General features: G+C 35.3%; 2 protein-coding genes and 1 long non-coding RNA gene across 4 annotated transcripts in view; 2 read left to right on the forward strand and 1 right to left on the reverse strand.

Moving 5' to 3' along the window:
- LOC123307989 (zwei Ig domain protein zig-8-like) overlaps positions 1-16,902 on the forward strand; it is a 270,218-nt gene extending 253,316 nt beyond the window's left edge. The window contains exons 4-6 of the mRNA XM_044890504.1: positions 8,766-8,959; positions 11,616-11,742; positions 16,779-16,902. Of these exons, the coding sequence (XP_044746439.1) occupies positions 8,766-8,959; positions 11,616-11,742; positions 16,779-16,891 (434 nt within the window). The 3' untranslated portion in view covers positions 16,892-16,902. The remainder of the gene's footprint in view (positions 1-8,765; positions 8,960-11,615; positions 11,743-16,778) is intronic.
- On the reverse strand, positions 2,928-4,177 carry LOC123307991. The gene is made up of 2 exons (XR_006537029.1): positions 3,933-4,177; positions 2,928-3,034 (listed from the first exon to the last, which is right to left on the reverse strand). It is a non-coding gene; the product is annotated as an uncharacterized LOC123307991 (long non-coding RNA).
- A 2,173-nt stretch (positions 16,903-19,075) lies between the features above and the next one.
- Positions 19,076-20,266, forward strand: LOC123307303 (phosphatidylglycerophosphatase and protein-tyrosine phosphatase 1). 2 transcript variants are annotated; one of them, XM_044889549.1, is made up of 5 exons: positions 19,076-19,214; positions 19,320-19,446; positions 19,644-19,721; positions 19,811-20,008; positions 20,066-20,266. In XM_044889549.1, exons 1-5 carry the CDS (start codon positions 19,192-19,194, stop codon positions 20,204-20,206), a joined length of 567 nt encoding a protein of 188 aa, XP_044745484.1. In that variant the 5' UTR covers positions 19,076-19,191; the 3' UTR covers positions 20,207-20,266. The 2 variants fall into 2 exon arrangements, with proteins under 2 accessions (XP_044745484.1, XP_044745485.1); XM_044889550.1 differs by having other exon boundaries at positions 19,103-19,446.
- Positions 20,267-20,874: the final 608 nt, after the last annotated feature.

Consider the following 20,874-nt stretch of genomic DNA (forward strand, 5'->3'; position numbering starts at 1 on the left):
TCAGGATTTTTCGAAGGTCAGCTTTCGAGTCGTTTATCCCCCAATAAAAGTAACCGTAGATGAAAATGCGATACATATTCTGAAAGAGCAACTCTTCTAGTAATAAATCTGAGAATTTCATCCATCTCGGCGCAACCGTTCAGAATTGACGAATTTTTAACTGAACCATCTTTTTCAGGATTTTTCGGAGGTCAGCTTTCGAGTTGTTTATCCCTCAATAAAAGTAACCGTAGATGGAAATGTGATACATATTCTGAAAGAGCAACTCTTCTAGTAATAAATCTGAGAATTTCAATCATCTCGGTGCAACCGACCGGTCTTGACGAATTTTTAACTGAACCCATCTTTTTCAGGATTTTTCGAAGGTCAGCTTTCGAGTCGTTTATCCCCCAATAAAAGTAACCGTAGATAGAATTGTGATACATATTTGAAAAAAGCAACTCTTCTAGTAATAAATCTGAGGATTTCATCCATCTCGGCGAAAATGTTCGGTTTTGACGAATTTTTAACTGAACCCATATTTTTCAGGATTTTTCAAAGGTTAGCTTTCAAGTCGTTTATCTCTCGCTAAAGGTAACCGTAAATGGAAATGTGATACATATTCTGAAAGAGCAACTCTTCTAGTGATAAACCTGAGAATTTCATCCATCTCGGCGTAACCGTTCGGTCTTGAAATTTTGGTTCAAAAATTCGCAAGTGGGGGTGCCAGCTTCACATAGCTTGTGACATCTACTGTTATGATTTATTTGGTCCTTTTTGCACCTGATGATTACAGGCATTGCCTTTGCTTCCATTTAACTCGCCTTAAAATTTACAGGGTGGCAAGGTAAAATCATAACCTAAAACTATCAAAATGTCTTGTTCCTTCATTCGTGATCCACACAAATCTGGTGTATCGCCTTCACGAACGTAGGCTGGGTGTGTTCCGAAGACAAAAAGATTGAAAGGGTGAACTTCTGACCCCTTCTGATCCCTGAGCATAAATCGCGGAGTGGGAAATATCATGTGCGGATTTGCCCAAAATCCACATTCCGGTCATTTCTCATTCTACTCTCGATAGACCATAATTTACAGTCGAACCCCCAGGTCCCACGGGAGGCACATACGCACAAGAGGATATTTGGAGGTTTCTCTAATGGGGAACATCTGAAGATCACTTTCATTATTCAGAATCGAATTATGTTTTCGGGCAGATTCGCTGTAATCGAAATAACTGAAAAGGCATGCATAATTTCTTAGGTATATTAGCTCATAAAAATCGTTGAAAACAGGACCGTTCTTTGCAGGGGTGCTGCGCGTGCCCCGCACGCTCACGCGGCGGTAGCGGGGTCCCGTTTCAGTAAATAGTACAAAATATATCGACCCGGATCATTTCATTGACTAATCCTAGATCGTAGATTACGAATATGCCATTAGAACTTTTGTCCCATCAGTATTTTTGGAAATAAATCACTTTTAGTGAAAAATTTCGAAAAAAAATGGTCAACTTTGTGGAGCTGTAGCAGCCAGGCAAAGAGAATTAGACATATGCTGATTTTTTTTATGATAGACGGATCTTGTGCAATTGGAAAATTCTAATTTCCATTCACCTACTGCGAACAGTTCAGATTTCATGATTTTTTCCGCGAATGACCAAATTTTCCAATTTTTTATCGACCATAACTTGAAAAATAAATTTTTCAAAAAATATCTGTTTGCATATTCATTATCTTCGCCCTCGAATTAGTCTGCAGTATAAATTTGGTTCCGATCGGAGAACAAAAATATTTTTCAAAAAAATCGCAATTTTTCCATGCATATGTATGGAAAATTTGAAAAATTTTCGATCTTCCCAATTTCCTCCAAAACTGAAGTTTCCACTAAATCGAGGGCGTAAATCACGAATATGCAAACAGAATTCTGCTGAAAGGATTTGTTTTCAAGTTATGGTCGAAGGAAAATTCGAAATTTTGGACCTTCGCGGAAAAAATCATAAAATATGAACTGTTCGCGTTGGTGAATGAAAGTTAGATTTTTCTATTCGCAAAGGATCAATCTATCATAAAAAAAATCGGCATATGACCAGTGCCTTTTTTCTGACTGCTACAGCTCCTCAAAGTTGACCAATTTTTTCGAAATTTTTCACTAAAAGCTATGTATTTCCTAAAATACTAATCCTAGGAAACATCTAACTGCATATTCGTAATCTACGGCCTCGAATTAGGGAAAAAAAATGACCCTGGTCGATGTAGTTAGGGGGTTTCAGTGAGGGTTATGCAAAAAGCGGAAAAATTGTTCCCCCTCGAATGAGAAATTGTCGGGTCCAAGCGATTTTCCACATTTTCATTTTAAAGCCGGAAAATCGAGGTGTTAATTTTTCGTTGGACCACACTATATGTAAAAGATCATTATACTTGAACATATGTGCAATAATTTTCCTATACTTTTCAGTCAAAATGAAAAAATTGCCATTATGAATATTGAAGCTGTTGATTATTCAGTATTTTGGTGTTTATCGGAGTCTCAAGCATGCTCAATAACAATAAAACCGAATGAGGTAAAAAAAAACAGCGTTGACCAGTATAATTCGTAACTTTTAACGTGCCCCCAAAATTTCTCAAACTAAGAACGGCCAGTAGGGGAGAGTTCCTTTGAACTGGACAGCCCATGAACCGGGCGCTACAGTTTTCTTCTACACTCGATAGCAATTTAGCATCCCTTACGTAAATCCCATTTTCGCAACATCGATCTAGATCTCTTGTAAAATGGCTGACCCTGTGGCTCGCGCCTTGTTGCGAAAATGGGATTTACGTAAAGGATGCCAAATCACCATCGAGTGTTTTAAAAAACTGTAGCGTCCGGTTCATGGGCCGTCCAATTCAAAGGAACTCTCCCCTACTGACATTATATCTATGGAATGGGAATGTTAAAAAAAATTCAGAGAAAACTATGAGTCATTCATTTATTTCGTGTTGTCACTGACATCATTAGAAAACGGAATTCAACAACTTATTTCGGCTTCGGAGTAGACTTGTGAGGTTCAGCTGCCACTGTTCTGAAAAAAAAATCGTTTTATTAATCGATATTCTATTTTTAACAAATGTTTAGAAGTTGAGGAACTCAAGAGGGAAATTTTGGTATCACTCGAGCATATCAGATGAATACAGGGGTGTACTTATAAAAGATCGAAACATAGCAACATGAGTTGTTTAACCACGATACGTGTTTGGCTGAGAGGATCTGGAGGTGGGTGAAAGTAAATTCCTAGTTCACTGGTGTACTTGCCTGAAGACTGTACTGTTATGAGCAACACGTATTGTGGTTAAACAACTCATTTTGTTCTTGATTGACTCGAAAAAAAAACGTCAAAAAAGGCCACAAAAATAAGTTTCTTCGAAATATCTCTTTTCATGTGCCTCATAACTTTTTTGCTTCCATGATGCAAGTTGTATGTTATTGAATTATTGTTCATAGCTATGCCGGTGTTACCTTCCTTGTCTTATTCTGTACAAGGTTTGTTCGATGCAATTTTTATACGTTCAACCGTTTTTCAGATAGATAGTTCAAGCGTTAAGTCAGTTTAATGCCTCACAGAGACATGCAATGCCTCACAGAGTCATGCAGGGTACTAGTATATAAGATATAAGGTATCAAAATCTGTATGTCCATTTGACTATTTTTTAACTTTTTTGACCACCTATAGACGACCCAACGATGAAAGAGTATACATTTTTCTTACCATAAACCTGATCTTTACAAGGTATGCAGGACCATTGAGTAAATCCTGATTCTCATGGTGAGGTGAGAGTGAGGAGTAACGATATATCTGAGTGCTATAGGAACTGATGTTCAAAATACCTGGACAACAACAATAGCTCTTTCAGACAAATTCGTCAACATATCACATTATTGTCCATGAAATAAAAAAAAACGAACATATTAAAAATACTCACAAGGGACTGGCCAACAACATGAGCATGGCTGCTGCAAAAGCTAAAAGTGCGTACAACTTCATGGTATTGAATTTTTAACTGATTTCATTCGAAACCAGGGGAGCCTTTTATACAACTCGTAAATTAACTTTAATTTGAAAGTACTTTTGTGATAAGGATTAAAAAAAAAATCTTCACATTGAAAATTGACTGGATAAATGGGAATTTATCAGTTAATTATACCACTTTCTGTATATGCGATATATGCTTTTCTGTAAAAGCATATATAGGTATGTACTCCTAGTATTACATGTATAATATTCATTCATGAGTCAAGAAGAGTCATGAAAGACTATAGGTATATACCAAGGAAATTCAGTGCCTTTCATGAATCAGTGAACATTTTAAGAAATAGGTAATTGACTAAAATTGATCGAAACGACTATGCATATGGTATTTTATAATTACTGATAATACTCCCGACATCCATGATTTTTCAAATGCTTGTATCTTCTAAACAAAAACGAATCGGATATATGTTCATAGGAAAAAAAATGTTCAGAATAAGCACAGTTACCATCTGTCAAAGTTTGTCATAGAGCTTGTAGAACACCCTGTATAAATTCACTTATATGTTCGCTAATGTAATTGATATTAATTGTGGAAGCGGCGTTTTGACATAACGACATTTTATGAGTGCCAACCTTACTCCATTCTAGTTACAAAACTTGAAAACATTATTTCATGGCCAACCGAGTTCCGAAATAAGAGTGAATGGAGTATATACGTAGGTATACGTATAGGTATAGGCCTAACGCTTAATTTGAGTGCTATAGGAACTGATGTTAGAAATTCCTAGGCAACAACAATAGATTTTTGATACAAATTCGTCAAATGTCCACTCAAATGAAATTAAAAAAAAAATTAAAAACTACTTACTACTTGCGTGCCGCGGTGGCAGCGGTGGCCGCGGTGGCGGCCGTGGCCGCTGTGGCCACAGGTGAGGTGGCAGCAGGGTTGGCTAACAACATGAGCATGGCTGCTGCAAAAGCTAAAAGTGCGTAGAAGTTCATGGTATTCAATTTTTGACTGATTTCATTTGAAACCAGGGGAGCCTTTTATACAACTCGATAATTAAGTTTAATTTGAAAGAACTTTTGTGATAAGGATTATTTAAATCTTCACATTCCACATTCTGGAAATCTACAGCATGTAGAAATTTCTAGGAAATTGGCTGGATAAATGAAAATTTATCAGTAAATTATACCACTATCTGTAGAAGCATATATTGAATTATTAATTATTATTTTTCGACCTTCATGTACTCCAAGTATTGCATGCAATACCTATTCATTCATAGATCAGGAAGATTCATCAAAGGCTACATATACCAACCAAGGAAATTTGTCAGTTAGATGCATCCAATGCCTTTCATGTAGATGTGAATTCAACATGTATATGTTAAAAAATTGTACCTAGTTTTAAGATATTTAATGGTATTTTATAGTTACTGATAATACCCCCGATCTGAGATTTTGCTTTCGAAATTTGCATATTAGAGGGCACAACTTCACACTCTCCAAAAATTTCAAAGATTGATTTCTATGATTCTGTGAGTGGACAAATGAAAAAAATTGGGTGGGGAAAAGTAGACTAACGTTGGATCAACGATCTGTACCCTCAAAAATACGTTTTCGCAGCCCAGCTCACCGAAAAAACTTATTTTTCCATATCTCTCAAATGGTGCCTAGACAAAAAAAAAAAGAGTGGACAAACATGGACCAACGACCCTGAAATTTTGGTTTCAAAATTTACATTTGAGGATGCCAGCTTCACATAGCTTCGAAATTATCCTGTTCGAAACAAAAGCTAGAAATTTCAAGTATTTCACTTCTGAAGAGTGGAATTATAATATTTTGCTCAAATACAATTATATTCTTTTCGACCTAATTAACCAAATCACAATTATTTTGAATAAAATCTTGAGAGGAAGGTAATAACTAGGCAAAAATGTTTCCACTGAAAGGTTTGAAATTCGAGAAGAAGCCACTGATATCACAAATAAGTTTTTCTGTTTTCCCCCTAGTCAGTATGAAACTTTGCACAGAAAACATAACAACATTATGTAAACTTAATCTTTTTCGGCTATTTTGGTTTCTTGATATTTAGCAAAAGGTGTAGATGAAATTCTTTCACATTTCTGAGGTTCCTAGATGAATGAATTTCCAAAAAATAATGATTATTCATTTCAAAACAAAGAGTTTTTATGGTTTTCCATATTTCGAATGATAAGTTATGAAGAAGCAACCTGATTGATAGGAGAAAGAAAAATGTTCCTCAGTAAGAAACACAACGATTAACAAGACCATCCAAATGAGTATCGCACTCTGTTGAAAATAGTTTACAAACCTTCGCCTTTATCAAATGCCATTACATGGGTACTCATTAACACCTTTTTCTAGAATAAAAGGATAATTAGAGATTAATGAGATATAAATAGGGGAACATATATATTTATTTTATGTTTTGATAACTTCTACATGATTCAAAAACAAAACACTGACAATTCAACTTGGCGGTGGAGTAGGTGGTTTATGCAGGTCAAGGATTATGCATATTTTCAAGGTTTTGGAAACAGGAGGCTGCAGAAATTTCCAGTAGAACTGTTATATTGGCGACCGCTTGTGCTCCTCTTCTCCTATTTTGGGTTTGTGGGAAGTAGCTGCCACAAATCTGAAAAAAAGTTCGATTAAATCTAACTTATAGGGAATTCAATATTTTTTTAGATTCAGTGAACTGCAAACAATAGTACGTTGGGTGAATTGAAGACTTGACTGATTTGAATCAATCCACTTATAACGCAAATCGTAAATTTCAGGTTGAGTCTTTGACTCTAACGAATATTTTAACAGTAGATTCTTGGGGTCAAAAGGAACACTTTCTTCTCATATCATTTTTTCCGATTCGGCCCTGATAAAAAAATACAGCCATTTTAAGTTTTCATTATGAACTGCGCCAAAATTACTTTCAGCATTCGGTCAAAGTAACCAATTTTTCAAATATCACAGATATTTTTCATTTTTGAACATCAAATTACTCTGAAACGGCGTATTATGCGAGCAAATATGAAGAATACTTCTATTTCAAAAAACGTTCAGATATTTATCAGATAGCGTCCAACATAGTTTCAAAAGTTGGGTTCTTTGAATTTTTGGTATTTTTATGGTGCATAATAGTATAATGAGAAAACTGGAAGTCGACTTGTGTTTGAAAAAGATTAATCAAATAAATGAAAAACTATAGATATTCCGAAATTCATTTCATTCGATGAAACCGTATGTGAGGTGGAACTAAAAGTAACATTTCACTAAATTTCATAAAATGCTGAATATACTCACAACGGGCTGTCTAAAAGCATGAGCATTGCTGCTACGGAAGCAAAAAGCGAGTAGAACTTCATTGTGCAATTTTTTTGTTTGAATGATTTAATTTGAAACAACGCGGTCCTTTTATACAGCCAAACTCTTTAATCTCGAGAAAATTTTTCCAGAAATTAGATCATTGAAATGAGTGTTAAATAATCATACTATTTACAGTAAACGCAAAATTATTCCATAAATTTTTATAGATTAAGGAAAGGAAATCCCTAATGGACGGAAATTCAAGTGAATTAATTGTCGTAGAAGATTATTTTGAATTTTTTTTTTCAAATAGTCAATGATGTCAATTTTTCACCAACTTAAAAATGAATTTTGTCATATTGATTAGTATTCATAAGAATATAGAACCAATTTCCCCTGAAATGTATTTTCACTCTACAGATGGAAACCTTCATTATTAATTCGACGAACAAATGACAATAAACCCTCAACGGAAAAAAACACGTTCCCGATATAAAAGGTCTACTGGAAATTTCAATAATCAAATCTTATTATTACCTAATGAGTAATAATTTGAAGTACTGAAATCCAAAGATACTAAAGCAGTAAGAATATTGAAAACTTTGACTCTGAACACACTGTCAACGTGGTTTCGAATTGGAAAACTTGTTTCTCTAGAATGGAAATAGAGATGAAAAGATTTCATAATATTTTCCCCCTTCTCGGAAAAAAATATCCTAATTGGAGAATGAACAATCATTTTTGAAACATCAAAGAAGCTCCTTGAAGAATCCCACATCAAAGAAGCCGCCAGACCGCCGAATAAAACGATCATCAGCTGACGTTTAAAGACAAGTTTGATGAACGTAAAAACTGTTGAAAATAGGGGAACTCAGGGAGTGACATCCTACTGGAAATCCTTTATGTTTTTCCAAATGTTATTTGGCTCTTTTTCTCTATTTTTCGGGTATAATTATACCTTCATTGGTTACTGTTGAATTCATATATTTTGTTCTTTATAATATCAGAAAAATATCGCTAATCGGCAAGTACAAACGAATAGTTTTATCGGGGCCCCATTTACAACTTTATCTTGGCTTGGGGGCTCCTTTAGGGCTTTATTCTACAGGGGCCTCTGCTACGCCAATGCTCTTGCGTCTTCTCCACCCACATTTCAAAGGATATGGACGTCCAGGGAGAAACCGTGATCGTGAATACTTCACTTGATATCAGTTCGAGAAAAAAAAATCTTCCGACCACGAAATATTTGGTCCCTCAGTCCCCTGCTAGTTCATTTCCGTCCCGCTGTCCATTCATCATCTTCGCCGGAAATGGCAAACGGCGTATGAAGCATATTCGTGACCAAGGACTAGGACCCGGATTCCTTCAATCGTGATCGGCCGCGGTCTTCGAAATAATTTATTAATAGGGATGATTCCTGCGGCCCCGCTAATTCCAAAGTTTCGATTTTCAGAGGCGAAAGCGAGAATCCTCGGTCCGAGCGATCTTCACGTTAAGGCAGGAAGTTCCGTAACGTTAGCCTGCGTAATTAATCAAGGACCACATAACCTAGGAACTGTGCTCTGGTACAAAGGTGATGATGTATTGGAGCTCCCGCAGGAGACGTCCCAGAATGACATCGAAAGGACCGCCAGAATCAGAGAGGAGGTGAGTGTGGAGTTTAATGAACCATGTATGATAATATGTTTTGGTGCTTTCTAGTACTGGCCTTCGATTTTGAACGTGTGCGGAGAAATGCGGTATCATTTGAGTATATGACATCCCTTTCTCCTACGATAACATCGAACATCTATCGGTCCTAACCTAAGCCAACAGGAAAACAACCAGACAACCTTGAATATCTACCATAATATTTTGTTAATCAAGGTTTTCTGGTCTAGCTTCCGAAGGAGAAGATATTCCTTTCACTCATCCGTTTCTTGACCTGCAGCAGCATCTTTCAAACATACCTCTACAACGCATTACAAAACCAATACCATAATTACGAAAGAAGCGGACTAGAGCCCCATAGGCATGTAGAATTCTTAAACAACGTTCGAAAAAATTCGTCGCTACAGATAACCTGTATCTGTGTCTAAACGTAAAATAGGCCACTCCAACCTTCCAACCTCACAAAAATTGCATAGGAGAAACAAAATCGTCATTACAAGGAGAATTCCTCACTTGAAGAATATTTTCGTTGTTCCAGGGTACATAAGAGTGGTATTTAAGTTCATCAAGAACTCTAAGAATGATTTGGAAATCAGTAATACCAACAACACAACAAGAAAATGGCATAATTATTCACTTCCAGCTTAAATACTATGTGACTTGCCCAAGTTATTGAATACTTTCATTACCATTACTAACGTAAATTTAACACTGTTAGTGGAAGAATCACTAGGATTTGAATCACCAGCAAATTTTAAACAAAAATAATGCTATTTCAATGTACTTTTATTAACTAACTAATATTCCAAATTATGTGTCATGTTATCTATGGTTTACACGAACACAACACCTTTATTTGTCTTCCACAATTTTATTTTGACGTCGATCTGACAGCGGGTTGCATTGGCCTCATAGACATAGAGACATGGACTGTGCCTTCCCTTTATATCTATGCATGAAATACGGTCAAAAAAAGTGACAGAGAGAAAAACACGTCGGGAATGCAGTTGTCTTTTTCTAGAATTTTGATTGGTCTACACTCACCTCTATGTGAACAAAAAAGAGAAAGGTATGTCCCGACGTGCTTTTCTCTCTTTCTAATAAATAGCCAATTTCATGCTGGCATTGCTCAGTCCATGTCTCTATGTCTATGATTGGCCTATTCTCTTATACATAGATTGAGGAGAACTCTAATCTATGCTCTTATATCTTATAGTTTTCATCGATGCGAGACGTGTGAAAATCATCAATAGATGATAATGATAATTGAGTCCTACTTCAGAAAGGGGACACCAGTCCATTCTTAAAAAAATTGACATTGTTGTTCCATAAACTACTACGGGTGTTTTCGTGTAACCCAATTGTAAACTCATGCGTTCCACGAAAAAAATGCCGTACATTCAAAAATGCTCCATTCAGATGAAAACATGAATAATTCAATCGGGTTCCTCAAAAATAGAAAATTTCGTATTCAGTTTAACATCCTGCCCTTTCAAAAGAGCCCCGAGTGTTATATATATTCATAACTGCGTTTCAATAATTTGTTTCCTGTTGCTTTCAAGCGCAACCATCTCACACTGGTCGTCATTCGTTTAAAAATTCTTTTGTAAGATCTTATTCATTCATGGCTTATTCAGTATGCGAGAGCATGAGAATAGCTCTTAGATCCAGCTGAATACCTCCATGAAAATGTACCTCGGGGTTCGTTATTTTCGTAGAAAACGCATATGCGGATTGAGTGAAAAGTAACGCAAAAAATTTAAATCCCCAGGAATTTTATACACCGCACAACAATTGGTAGACATCACTGACTGACTGTCCATCAATTTATTCTAGGAATAATCGCTACAAGATGTTTATCAAAGATTATAATCTTTGATGTTTATTTTAGGCCCGGTACTTTCACCTTCGGATAAATTTTATTCAGTGTATCTGTCAAATAATTTCCTATCTGAAGGATACTTTATTTCGGTGCTTTCAGATTAAATTATTTGACGAATAACAATTCTATGAAAGCACGGTATACTACTTTTCACTGATTAATGTAAAATAAGACACCGCATCGTGGAAATTGTCATAATTCCAACTAGAAAGCAAATATTTCGTGAAAATCACACGAAGAATGACAATACATCCAGAATCTAAAAAATTCTACCAATAATGACGTACCGACATTCGATCTATGACAAATAAACTCTTATTATTAAGTTTCTATGACAGATTTATTCGATGAATAACACTATCTGAAAGTGAAAAGACAGCATGTTTACTTATCCTAAGAATAAGACTCATCTATCGAATAAATTTATTTATTCGCACGTGAAAGTACCGGGCCTAAATTGGATACAATTCGGATATGATTTTTCTTTAATTCGAATAGATTCCGCCCTGTATTATTGTATTTTCGAACAAGGTTAATCCGCGCAACCGTTATGAGCTACGTGCGCCCCTAGAGCCCCATCCGAATGCCAAATTAACCCGTCCCCCTTTTAATAAAAAGGCGGAATAGGAAGTTATCTTCCGCTAAAACACCCAACGAATTTCTTTCACCCATCTCGTAGCCGTAAAATAAATATTCCTCATCCCCCGTTCGGCATTCGCGGCACGTCCTTTTTTCTGGCTACGCCAAACTACATCCCTACATGTGTTTCAGATCGAATGGACGGATGGATTAACGTCACGGCTGCACATCACAAACGTCCACTTATCGGACTCCGGGAACTATTCCTGTGTACCCACCACCGCTGCAGCGACAAGTGTGAACGTTCATGTAATTAATGGTAAGCATCGGCCGAATCAATTAATTTGTTTATCTAGGGCCCCCCTCGGGGCCCCGGACCGGGATCCAATTTGATATGGATTTTACGTATGTTGCGCAAGGGTTGTTGATATAGGGGGATGATCAACCTAGGGCAGAGTATTCGGTAGCTTGGCGGTCTTGTCAGGGTGCGATCTGGAATTTAATGGAGATGTTATTTTCGCGCTCGGGGGCTCGGCATCTGTCAAAGCGTTCTCGCAGAGCTCTGTAAGAAATCCGTAATAAATTTAATAGGGACAATACCATATAGATACACTCAAGATGGAGATAACAAAATCCATGGAATCCAATCATTGAAAGAGTCCCAAAAGGAACCATACAATGGTCGTTGGACCATCCTGTATATTACAGCAAAGGCCTTGAATTCACACAACCAGGGTGACCTGGGTATCCGATAATACCATTGAGTAGGGTGTTATGCTTCTTCACACTTGTAGAGAACGGATAGATGATAACAGGGGCGGATGGGCTACCTCGAACCGGCCCGGGAATTTTCTTTCAGACCGGCCCACTTCAAGAACGAAAAAGGTACTTTTGAGGTGGGGGTTCAGGGGAGTAGCTAGCATGAGTTGCCATGAAGAAGACATTTTGATGAGCAGCCCCTAAAAATGGAACCTTAAAAGCAATTTTCAATTTTTTTTTACAATTCAGAAAACTGTCAAAAAATTGAGCAGACATTTTGTGGGAACGAAAAGGCGATGAAAAAATTGTTCCCATATAATTGCAAGGGATATTAAAAAACACCTCCAAAATCGTTTCGCGAGAATTTTTTTTCCTTATTCATATAATTCTTTCAAGAAATTAATCTTTGATTTCCTGCTTTAAGTGAAAGTTTTCACCTAGTTGGCGGATAGCATGCAGGCATTATAAGGAAACGCCAAAAAAATTTTTATTGTCTATATAGAACAACTACTCAATTTGATTTTTGTCCGTCTTCCAGTTTCTAAGAAAAAAATCAAACATTTTTTTCATATGCTTTCTTCAGGAAGCTGTATATAAACATGGGCTGCTCAAAAAAAAAAAAATTATATGAAAGACCCACTGTTTTTCAACTATAAATCGACCCTTAAATTAACAACTCCTTTACAATGTGCATTATGTTAGTTTTATATTTATTTCAATCCATTTTCTTCAAAACAACTCTGAGTAAATAGAATCAACGGAAAATCTATCCATGTTGTCTATAGGTATGGTTGAAAAAATGAAAATTTTTAAATTTTCTCACATTTGACATCAAGTATTTTTCAAACCATACACAACATGGATGCATTGTTTCCGAATTTCGATTTCAAATTTCCTCAGGGTAATTTTGAATGAAATTGGTGGAATCTTAAATAAAAAAAAGGTTAGAAATAGTATCCCTGTACCATTAATTTCTAAGCCAGTCGACACTGACGAATTTTTACTAATTTGAAAAATGGTTTTTTAGTTTTTTACCATAATACCTTTCCATGATTATGTTAGATAGTTTTTTCGATATCATATTTTTATATACCTTGAAATATCATCATATTAATTATTCACTTCCAGATTTTGCTAAACGAATAAGGAGCAATCCAGTGACCCATTTATGTAAGACACCCACTGTACCTACATAAATTTTGAAGAAACACCCATACATATTATTCAAAACTTAAATAAAATCTATAAACTATTGATACTGCAACTAATTAAAGGGCGATTAAGCTAAACACGCCTTATGTTGCTAGTTTCGTGATGTGGAAAACACAAAAATTTATAATAATGATAATTTTGACTGTAGAAACAAGAAAATTGAGTTGTAGGAGTTTTTTGTTGAGAAATAAGAATACTTATATAACTCTATAGATCTCAAAGAAGAGACCTTTCCTGTCAGAAAATATATATTTTCTCAATAACCTCAACCTTTTTAGGAGATTTTCGTTTTACATAATTGAATTGCAAATACTAAGTTGGCCGACATAGATTTTGTTTTTCCTATAGCAAGCAAGCTTCTGTCAAATAATATTAAATAAAGTAATAAAGTAAAGTTTGGTAGTGTGATATTAAAAACAGAGGTTTAATATCACATAACTAAACTTTACTTTCACACCCCGTGTCCCATGGACTGGCAACTTAAAACATTCGTATAAGGCAAGTTCAGCATAATAATCATACAATCACTTGTAGAGTTTTTTGCAACTTCTGTATTTCATTAGGTTTCAAGCCACCCTGTTTATGACAGTTGTTAAGGAAAAATTTAATTTTATCAATATTATTTCCAAAACTTATTGAAACATATATTTATTGGTAGTTTTCCCAACATTCATTTTGAATTGTTTTTCAATATTTGTAAAAAAAAAAAATATCCGCCGAGGACAAAAAAATGGTACGAACTGACCAGCCCTCTGGCCCAACAATCGACCGGCCCACCGGGAATTTTCCCGGTTTCCCGGTGGTCCCATCCGCCCCTGGATGATAATCACTCAATCATCAAGTAGAATGACAAATATGATCTAAAGTCAGCACATTAAATTCAATACCGAACAGGGATTTCCTCCAAGATCGGACGCATTTGAGGAATTCCATTTTTAAAATAGGTACTTTTTTCTGATTTGGACCAACTGAAGACTAGAATCATTGAAATGATTCCTCAAATTGAATTTGATTTGAAAGCACTTCTTTTTAAGCTCTGTGAATTCAGTTGAATTTTCAAATAAACTGCTCCACAAGAGTTAGGGATATCGTTTTTAAAAGTATGTAATCTTCGAGAAAATCGCTGTAAAATCATTTAAAACTCATTAACAACTTGAATCGATCCAATAAAAATCAGTATGAGACATTTCGTCAATCTTGTCGCCTTTTTTCTGAAGTTTGGTTCTTTGCATATGCTTCATGATTTGAAATGAAGTCAGTTTATCAACGGCTTCGATTTGACACGAGTTTTCTGAAAATGCCAAGACGTAAATTAACAAACGCTGAGGCTATAATAGGGCTATCGGAATGCTACAGGGTGGCCTCTAACTCAGGTTGTTGTAGCGGAAAGGCTCCAAGTCAGCCAAAGTGTGATATCTCGACTTTGGAATAGGTTCAGGGAGACAGGTTCCGAGTTGGAAAGACCAATGCTTGGTGGGCGACGAAAAACAACATCTGCTCAGGATCGTTTCATCACTGTTTCGGCGAGAACAAACCCTACATCTACGTGTAGAATGCTACGGAATACTATTCAAAATGCAGATGTGGTCCAAGTTTCCATCGAAACCATCAGACGACGTTTGAGACAGGTGAATCTAGGTTCTAGACATCCATTAAGAGGAGTTCCATTAACACGTGACCATAAGCGTCAAAGACTGGAATGGGCAAGGTAACATATCAATTGGAACCATCAATGGCGTAGTGTCCTTTTCACTGATGAATCCAGATATGGCCGATTTTCAGATTCTCGAAGAATAAGGGTATGGACAATCCCACTCCCCCTTAATCGTCGCTATGTCCAAGAAGTCCATCCATTCCGAGGGGGTAGTGTTATGGTATGGACCGGGATATGTTTCAACGGGCACACAGATCTACTCATTTGTCCTGGGAATATGACCGCCTTACAGTATAGGGAGCATGTCATTGACAATGTTGTGACAAATTTTCATGCTGCTATTGGTGAAACTTTTCAATTTCTAGACGATAACGCTAGACCGCACCGTGCAGCCATAGTTGAGAATGCGCACGAGGAACTTGGTATTCCACATTTACCAATACCTCCGCACTCACCATATTTGAATTGCATAGAACATAGATGGGATATGCTCCAAAGAAGATTAGATAATCATCAACCTACCCCAGAATCCTTAAATGATCTTCTGCCCCGTTTATGGAACCAAATTCCTAAAGAAATGTTCTCCTCGTGTGTAGTATGCAAAGAAGATGTCAAGGTGTTATTGATGCCCGTGGAGGCAATACATTGTATTGATAGTCTTGAAATGCTTGAATTCTCTGGGAATAAAATTTCGTTATTTTACTCGATTTTTCTTAACCACCCTGTATACGCTGCAGACCTATAGGCTAAAATTAATTTGCAACTTGAAATCATATTAATATGAATTTTCATCACAAAAATCTTATTTTAACTATATTTTTTTGCAATTTGAGTCAATATCCCTAACTCATGTGGAGCAGTTTATTCTACACAGATGTTTCAGTGCTGGTAAAGGATAAACCAAAGTTTCTCTGTGTTATCTTCCAAATGTTTCGAATCAGAATGTCCTACTTCTATATCGTTATAACCTTATTACTATGTATTTCACTTCATCGATCAACTGGAGTGCTAGTCAGTATTATAACAAGTTACAGGTTCAACAAACCATCGTAATCGCTCCCAAATCTAGATTTCCCCAACTACACACTCATTTCCATATTTCGTATGTAAATTCGATAGAGTGCAGGTGCCTCATTAAGGGTTAAATGGCTTAGCAGTGGATTTTGTTGATGAGGAGACATTCAACAGATTCAAAACACGAGAAATTCTGAATAATCTAATACCTACCTAGTGGAATGAACTTTGAGTATTTCGACTCCAGATTTCCTTCATTTGTGGTGAAGTCAAAGGAAGTAAACTATCCATTATATGTCTTATTCGATTTGAAAACGTGAATTTTGAATTGTTAAATAAACATATTGATAAAATCACAACCTTTGCTATATCTTCCAAACCTAGCCGATTCGGAAAAAAATGGTAAAGGGAAAAAATGTTTCTTTTGACCTGAAGAATCTACTGTTGAAATATTTGTTTGAATCAGAGACGAGAGGCATTCATACCCAATGAAGGTGCAGAAATTCAAGAACCGAGTATTAAACCCATTTTAATACTCAATGCTAATATGCATCTCAATTTGAAAACTACCTACCGAATCTGAAAATTTGGTTCGAATTGATTCAACAGCTAGTTTTTAAAGAATTGATCTCATAATTTGGAACTGTGTTTTAAGTGCATATGCACACATTACCTATTATGAATTTCTCACGTAGTAATTGAATCTTATATTTCAGGAGAACATCCAGCAGCGATGCAGCATGGAAACAAAAATACAGCCCCCCTATCATCTTTACATTGCACCCTTGTATATAGTATCTCTGTCTTCATAATAAAACACATCAGATGAAACATCTTGTATATTAGACTTTCATTTACCATACTCCTAAATATGATCTAGTTTCATGCTACAACGCAACGGTTCGCATATAAAAGGATCGTAAAAAGACTTCCGACGCTTTATGGTTTCAACAAATTGTTAAGGACATTTCAGCTCCGTAAAAGGGTCGTAAAGGTAGAGAAGATTAGACTGGCTTGAAGAAATAGCAGATAGTCCATTCGAGATGCCATTCCATTCGGCTGAAGTTTTAAATTAGATAGATATTTATTCAGTCAGACTCTGGAATACTTTGTTATCTGGCATCGAATCTGCATTAATTTCAATCACAAAAATTATTTCGATATACGTTGAGATAAACCTCAATTCACCTAAGGTGGTTGAAATATTGCTTATTATTTTCTGAATTAAGATCAATTTCGAAGGTGTTCATTTTTAATGGCCAAAAACCTGAACACCTTAAAATCGTTTCTACGATTCTCTGACAGATTATCTATGACAGGAACAGATCAATATGATCTGATCAATTGAAGGTGTAATTTTAAGTGGCCTTTTTCCAAAGCTACAAAGTTCAATCTGCTAGTATATCTCTCGTAATATTCATTAGAATGGATTGAAAATTTTGCATAATAGATATATCGCAAATAATAAAAAACCCGAATTTTCATGTAAAAAATAAGATGATATTAGACCACTCTGAAACGTCATAAATATTGGCTCCTTTCAGAAAAAATAAGGGAGATAAATTTATTACATCTTAGGTAAATAAAACTCGTACGGATTGGAAAAAGATAATAACAATCCATCAGTCTATAACCAAACCTTTCCAAACAAAAATAAAAACTGAAAAAAAAATTGAATTTTTTTATTTACTCGGAATTTTTGTCAGGAGCGAAGAATTTGGTATGGATATCTATATAGGTTTTCGAATATGCTGAATCCAATTAAATCAAAATCAGGATGCTATCCCCTTATTCGTTTTGATTTTCACCTTCGAAGTGGAATTTTTACAAAATTGGAAATTCAATCATCGATATCTCACGATCTATCCGAATCATAGAATATTTGAATGAATAAAATCCGAATCGATTGTAAACTTTGCATGATATCCATCTTTTTCTGATAGCACTCTCTTTCTATACCACATTTAACATATTTATGGGGTATTTTTCCAGCAAAAATTGAAAATTGTCCGAGAAAGACGAAATTAAGTGCGGCCGATCTATCTAGGGGTATATTTCAAAATCATCGATAACTTTCCACGATATTTTCATTGCATGTTACATCCCTTAAGAATTTCTAGGTTAACTTCGATCCATAGAAATTGTCTTTTTCTAATATCAAAAGTTTCACCAATCGCGAATCCAATTACCGTTGAGGGCGCTGCGAAATGAAAATAAACTTTGACGTTTGTCAGTACTCTTTTCGAGATTTGTACGGCCTAATAGAGTAAATCAAGATATTTATCGGAAATATCGGAAGTGATATTGGTGATCCACTGTACCTAGACACAAAATCCTATTATTTCACAGATTCTTTCTTGAATTAAACCTAGCTAATAATGTTGAGGTAGCATATACTGAGTTTGTGAAGTTTCTATTTAAAGTATTTCAATTCCATGTTATGATATAGAGGTATTCCTCATACTGAAATCTCAAGAGACATAAATATGATTCAGCTCATGAAACAAATTTTACAGATAGGAAAAAGCATTCATTTGGAAGTATGAAAATTATGAAATTGTTTTTCTAAATCGTCAATTGAATTTAGCAGAAAACTCTAGCAAAGAAAAATCGTTTAACTTAACTCCTGCCAGTTTAAAGCACAGGTATAAATACCTTTTCCAATATTTTTTCGGTATCAATATTTCTATTCAGAAACCCAGACAATAATCCCAATATAACTTCTCCAAATAATAATTATAATACTTTGTTGGACAACGTGAGATAAGAAAAAACATGAGGAACAAAACTTGTTTTGACTTTGCAGTACTGACAAAGTAGTTTCGTAATTCAGTCGGCAGAGGTCGTCTAGATTTTTGGATTCGCCATGGAACTGCAGCGTAGTCTACAAACTTCTTGCTTCTTTCTGTAACATTATTTTCTCTTGCGTTCCGCTAATACAGTGAAATAATGAGAAATAAATAAATTAGGGTATCGTAAATTATCCTGAACACACTCTTGGGCCATACCTAACCTGTACTTCTCCTTATGTCAAATCGAGTAGGTAGGTCAAGGTCATCCCCATTCCCCATTGAGAAGTTTATTGAACGCTGATTTTCTAATAAGTGGGGCCTTAGTAGAAGTTGCATCATGTGGAAAGAGTATATGAGCAGGTACTTTCTTCTTTTCATTCATTTCTGGGTTGTATCGAAACCCAGAAACATTGTCGATGATTTGACTGCAGAACAGAACTAAAATTTATCAAAAATGTTTGGCAGAATCACTTTTGTGCCTACACTTGTTTATAACATGGTCATGGAGAAGTGTTCGGCCAGAAAATGGTACAATAGAATCGATGAAAATGTTATTCTGGGGGCTCTGCCTTTTCCCAAATTGACCAAGCAGGTAAGGGTTTCACGAGTGAATATTAATCATAATAGTTTAAATCAGGTTGTTCAGCTCGATATTGAAATCACTGTAACCTTTACTACTACAGTCAGAATTTCATTTTTAATATACTGAACTCAAATATATTTATTTAGTGTTCTCTTTGTGAATATTGTTATTGTATCATTCTAAATTGATATTGTTCTTAATTTCAGTTAACCGAGCAAGAGAATGTTAAAGCAGTTATATCAATGAATGAAGATTATGAGCTTTGGTTTGCCAATGATAGAAAGGTATGAAACTTGAATATTGATATTACAATAAAATTTTTTGTCAAACGTTTACTGAATCCTATAGTATTTAATTTACTTAAAAATTTCAGAGATGGAATGAGTTAGGCATTGATTTCTTACAATTATCAACAGCAGATATCTTCGACACACCATCTCAAACAAAATTGACTACTGGAGTAGCATTTATTAACAAGTATATCAATCGGAATGATGGATCAACAGTATATGTGCACTGTAAAGCAGGAAGAACAAGAAGTGCAACCTTGGTTGGATGTTACTTAATGAAAGTAAGTGCCAAAATTGAATATTTATTCATTAACTGCAATTCTTCATATTCATTTCAGAGATGGGGTTGGACTCCAGACGAGGCTGTAGATTTTATGCAATTAAAAAGACCACATATCTTGCTTCACACTCCTCAGTGGGAAGCCCTAAGGCTATATTACAAAGAACAAGTATTAATAGGCAATAAGAATTTTTCCTGAAAGAAAAATGACCCTTCCTGATCTTACATAATTTCAAGACAATAATTAGATAATTATGCTGGTACGCTGGACTTTGCATTACAAATAGTAGAAATTTTTTAGAGTGGAAGGATACTTTTTTCAAATGTTTACATTCAAATTTTTCGAAATAATGGTTTGAAAATTCATGTCTTTCATAAAGTTCAAGGAAAATTTCAACTGTAATTACTTCAAGATTCGATTTTGCAAAGTCAAGAATAGTAAAATAGTAATGAAGTTCCAGTACATTTTACTATAGAGGTACTTTTATAACTTTTTGATAAATACATATGATCTTTCAGTGATAGATAAAACTAGATATAGATAATTGCTCAAGACTTGATATTTATTGTTTTTTTTTTCAATAAAAATTTTATTGTATTTTGTTTCTCCTGAAATTACCAAGTTTCCCCCAGATAATTATGGATATGCCGATTAACAAAATATTCAGTAATAATTTATACTACCAAATTTTCACCGACCATAGGAATCAAGTCTGGTAGGTAGGATCAAAATGAAAAAATAATGATCTATGTAATAAGCAAAAGTTTATTCATATACAGTTTTGGAAAAAATGACAAAATAAGTATTTATCAAATTTTTCAGCTCTGAAGTTGGTTTCTCCCATTTTAATATGATCCAAGCATTCC

Source organism: Coccinella septempunctata, chromosome 2 (genome assembly GCF_907165205.1).
Source record: "Coccinella septempunctata chromosome 2, icCocSept1.1, whole genome shotgun sequence".
Lineage (NCBI taxonomy): Eukaryota > Metazoa > Arthropoda > Insecta > Coleoptera > Coccinellidae > Coccinella > Coccinella septempunctata.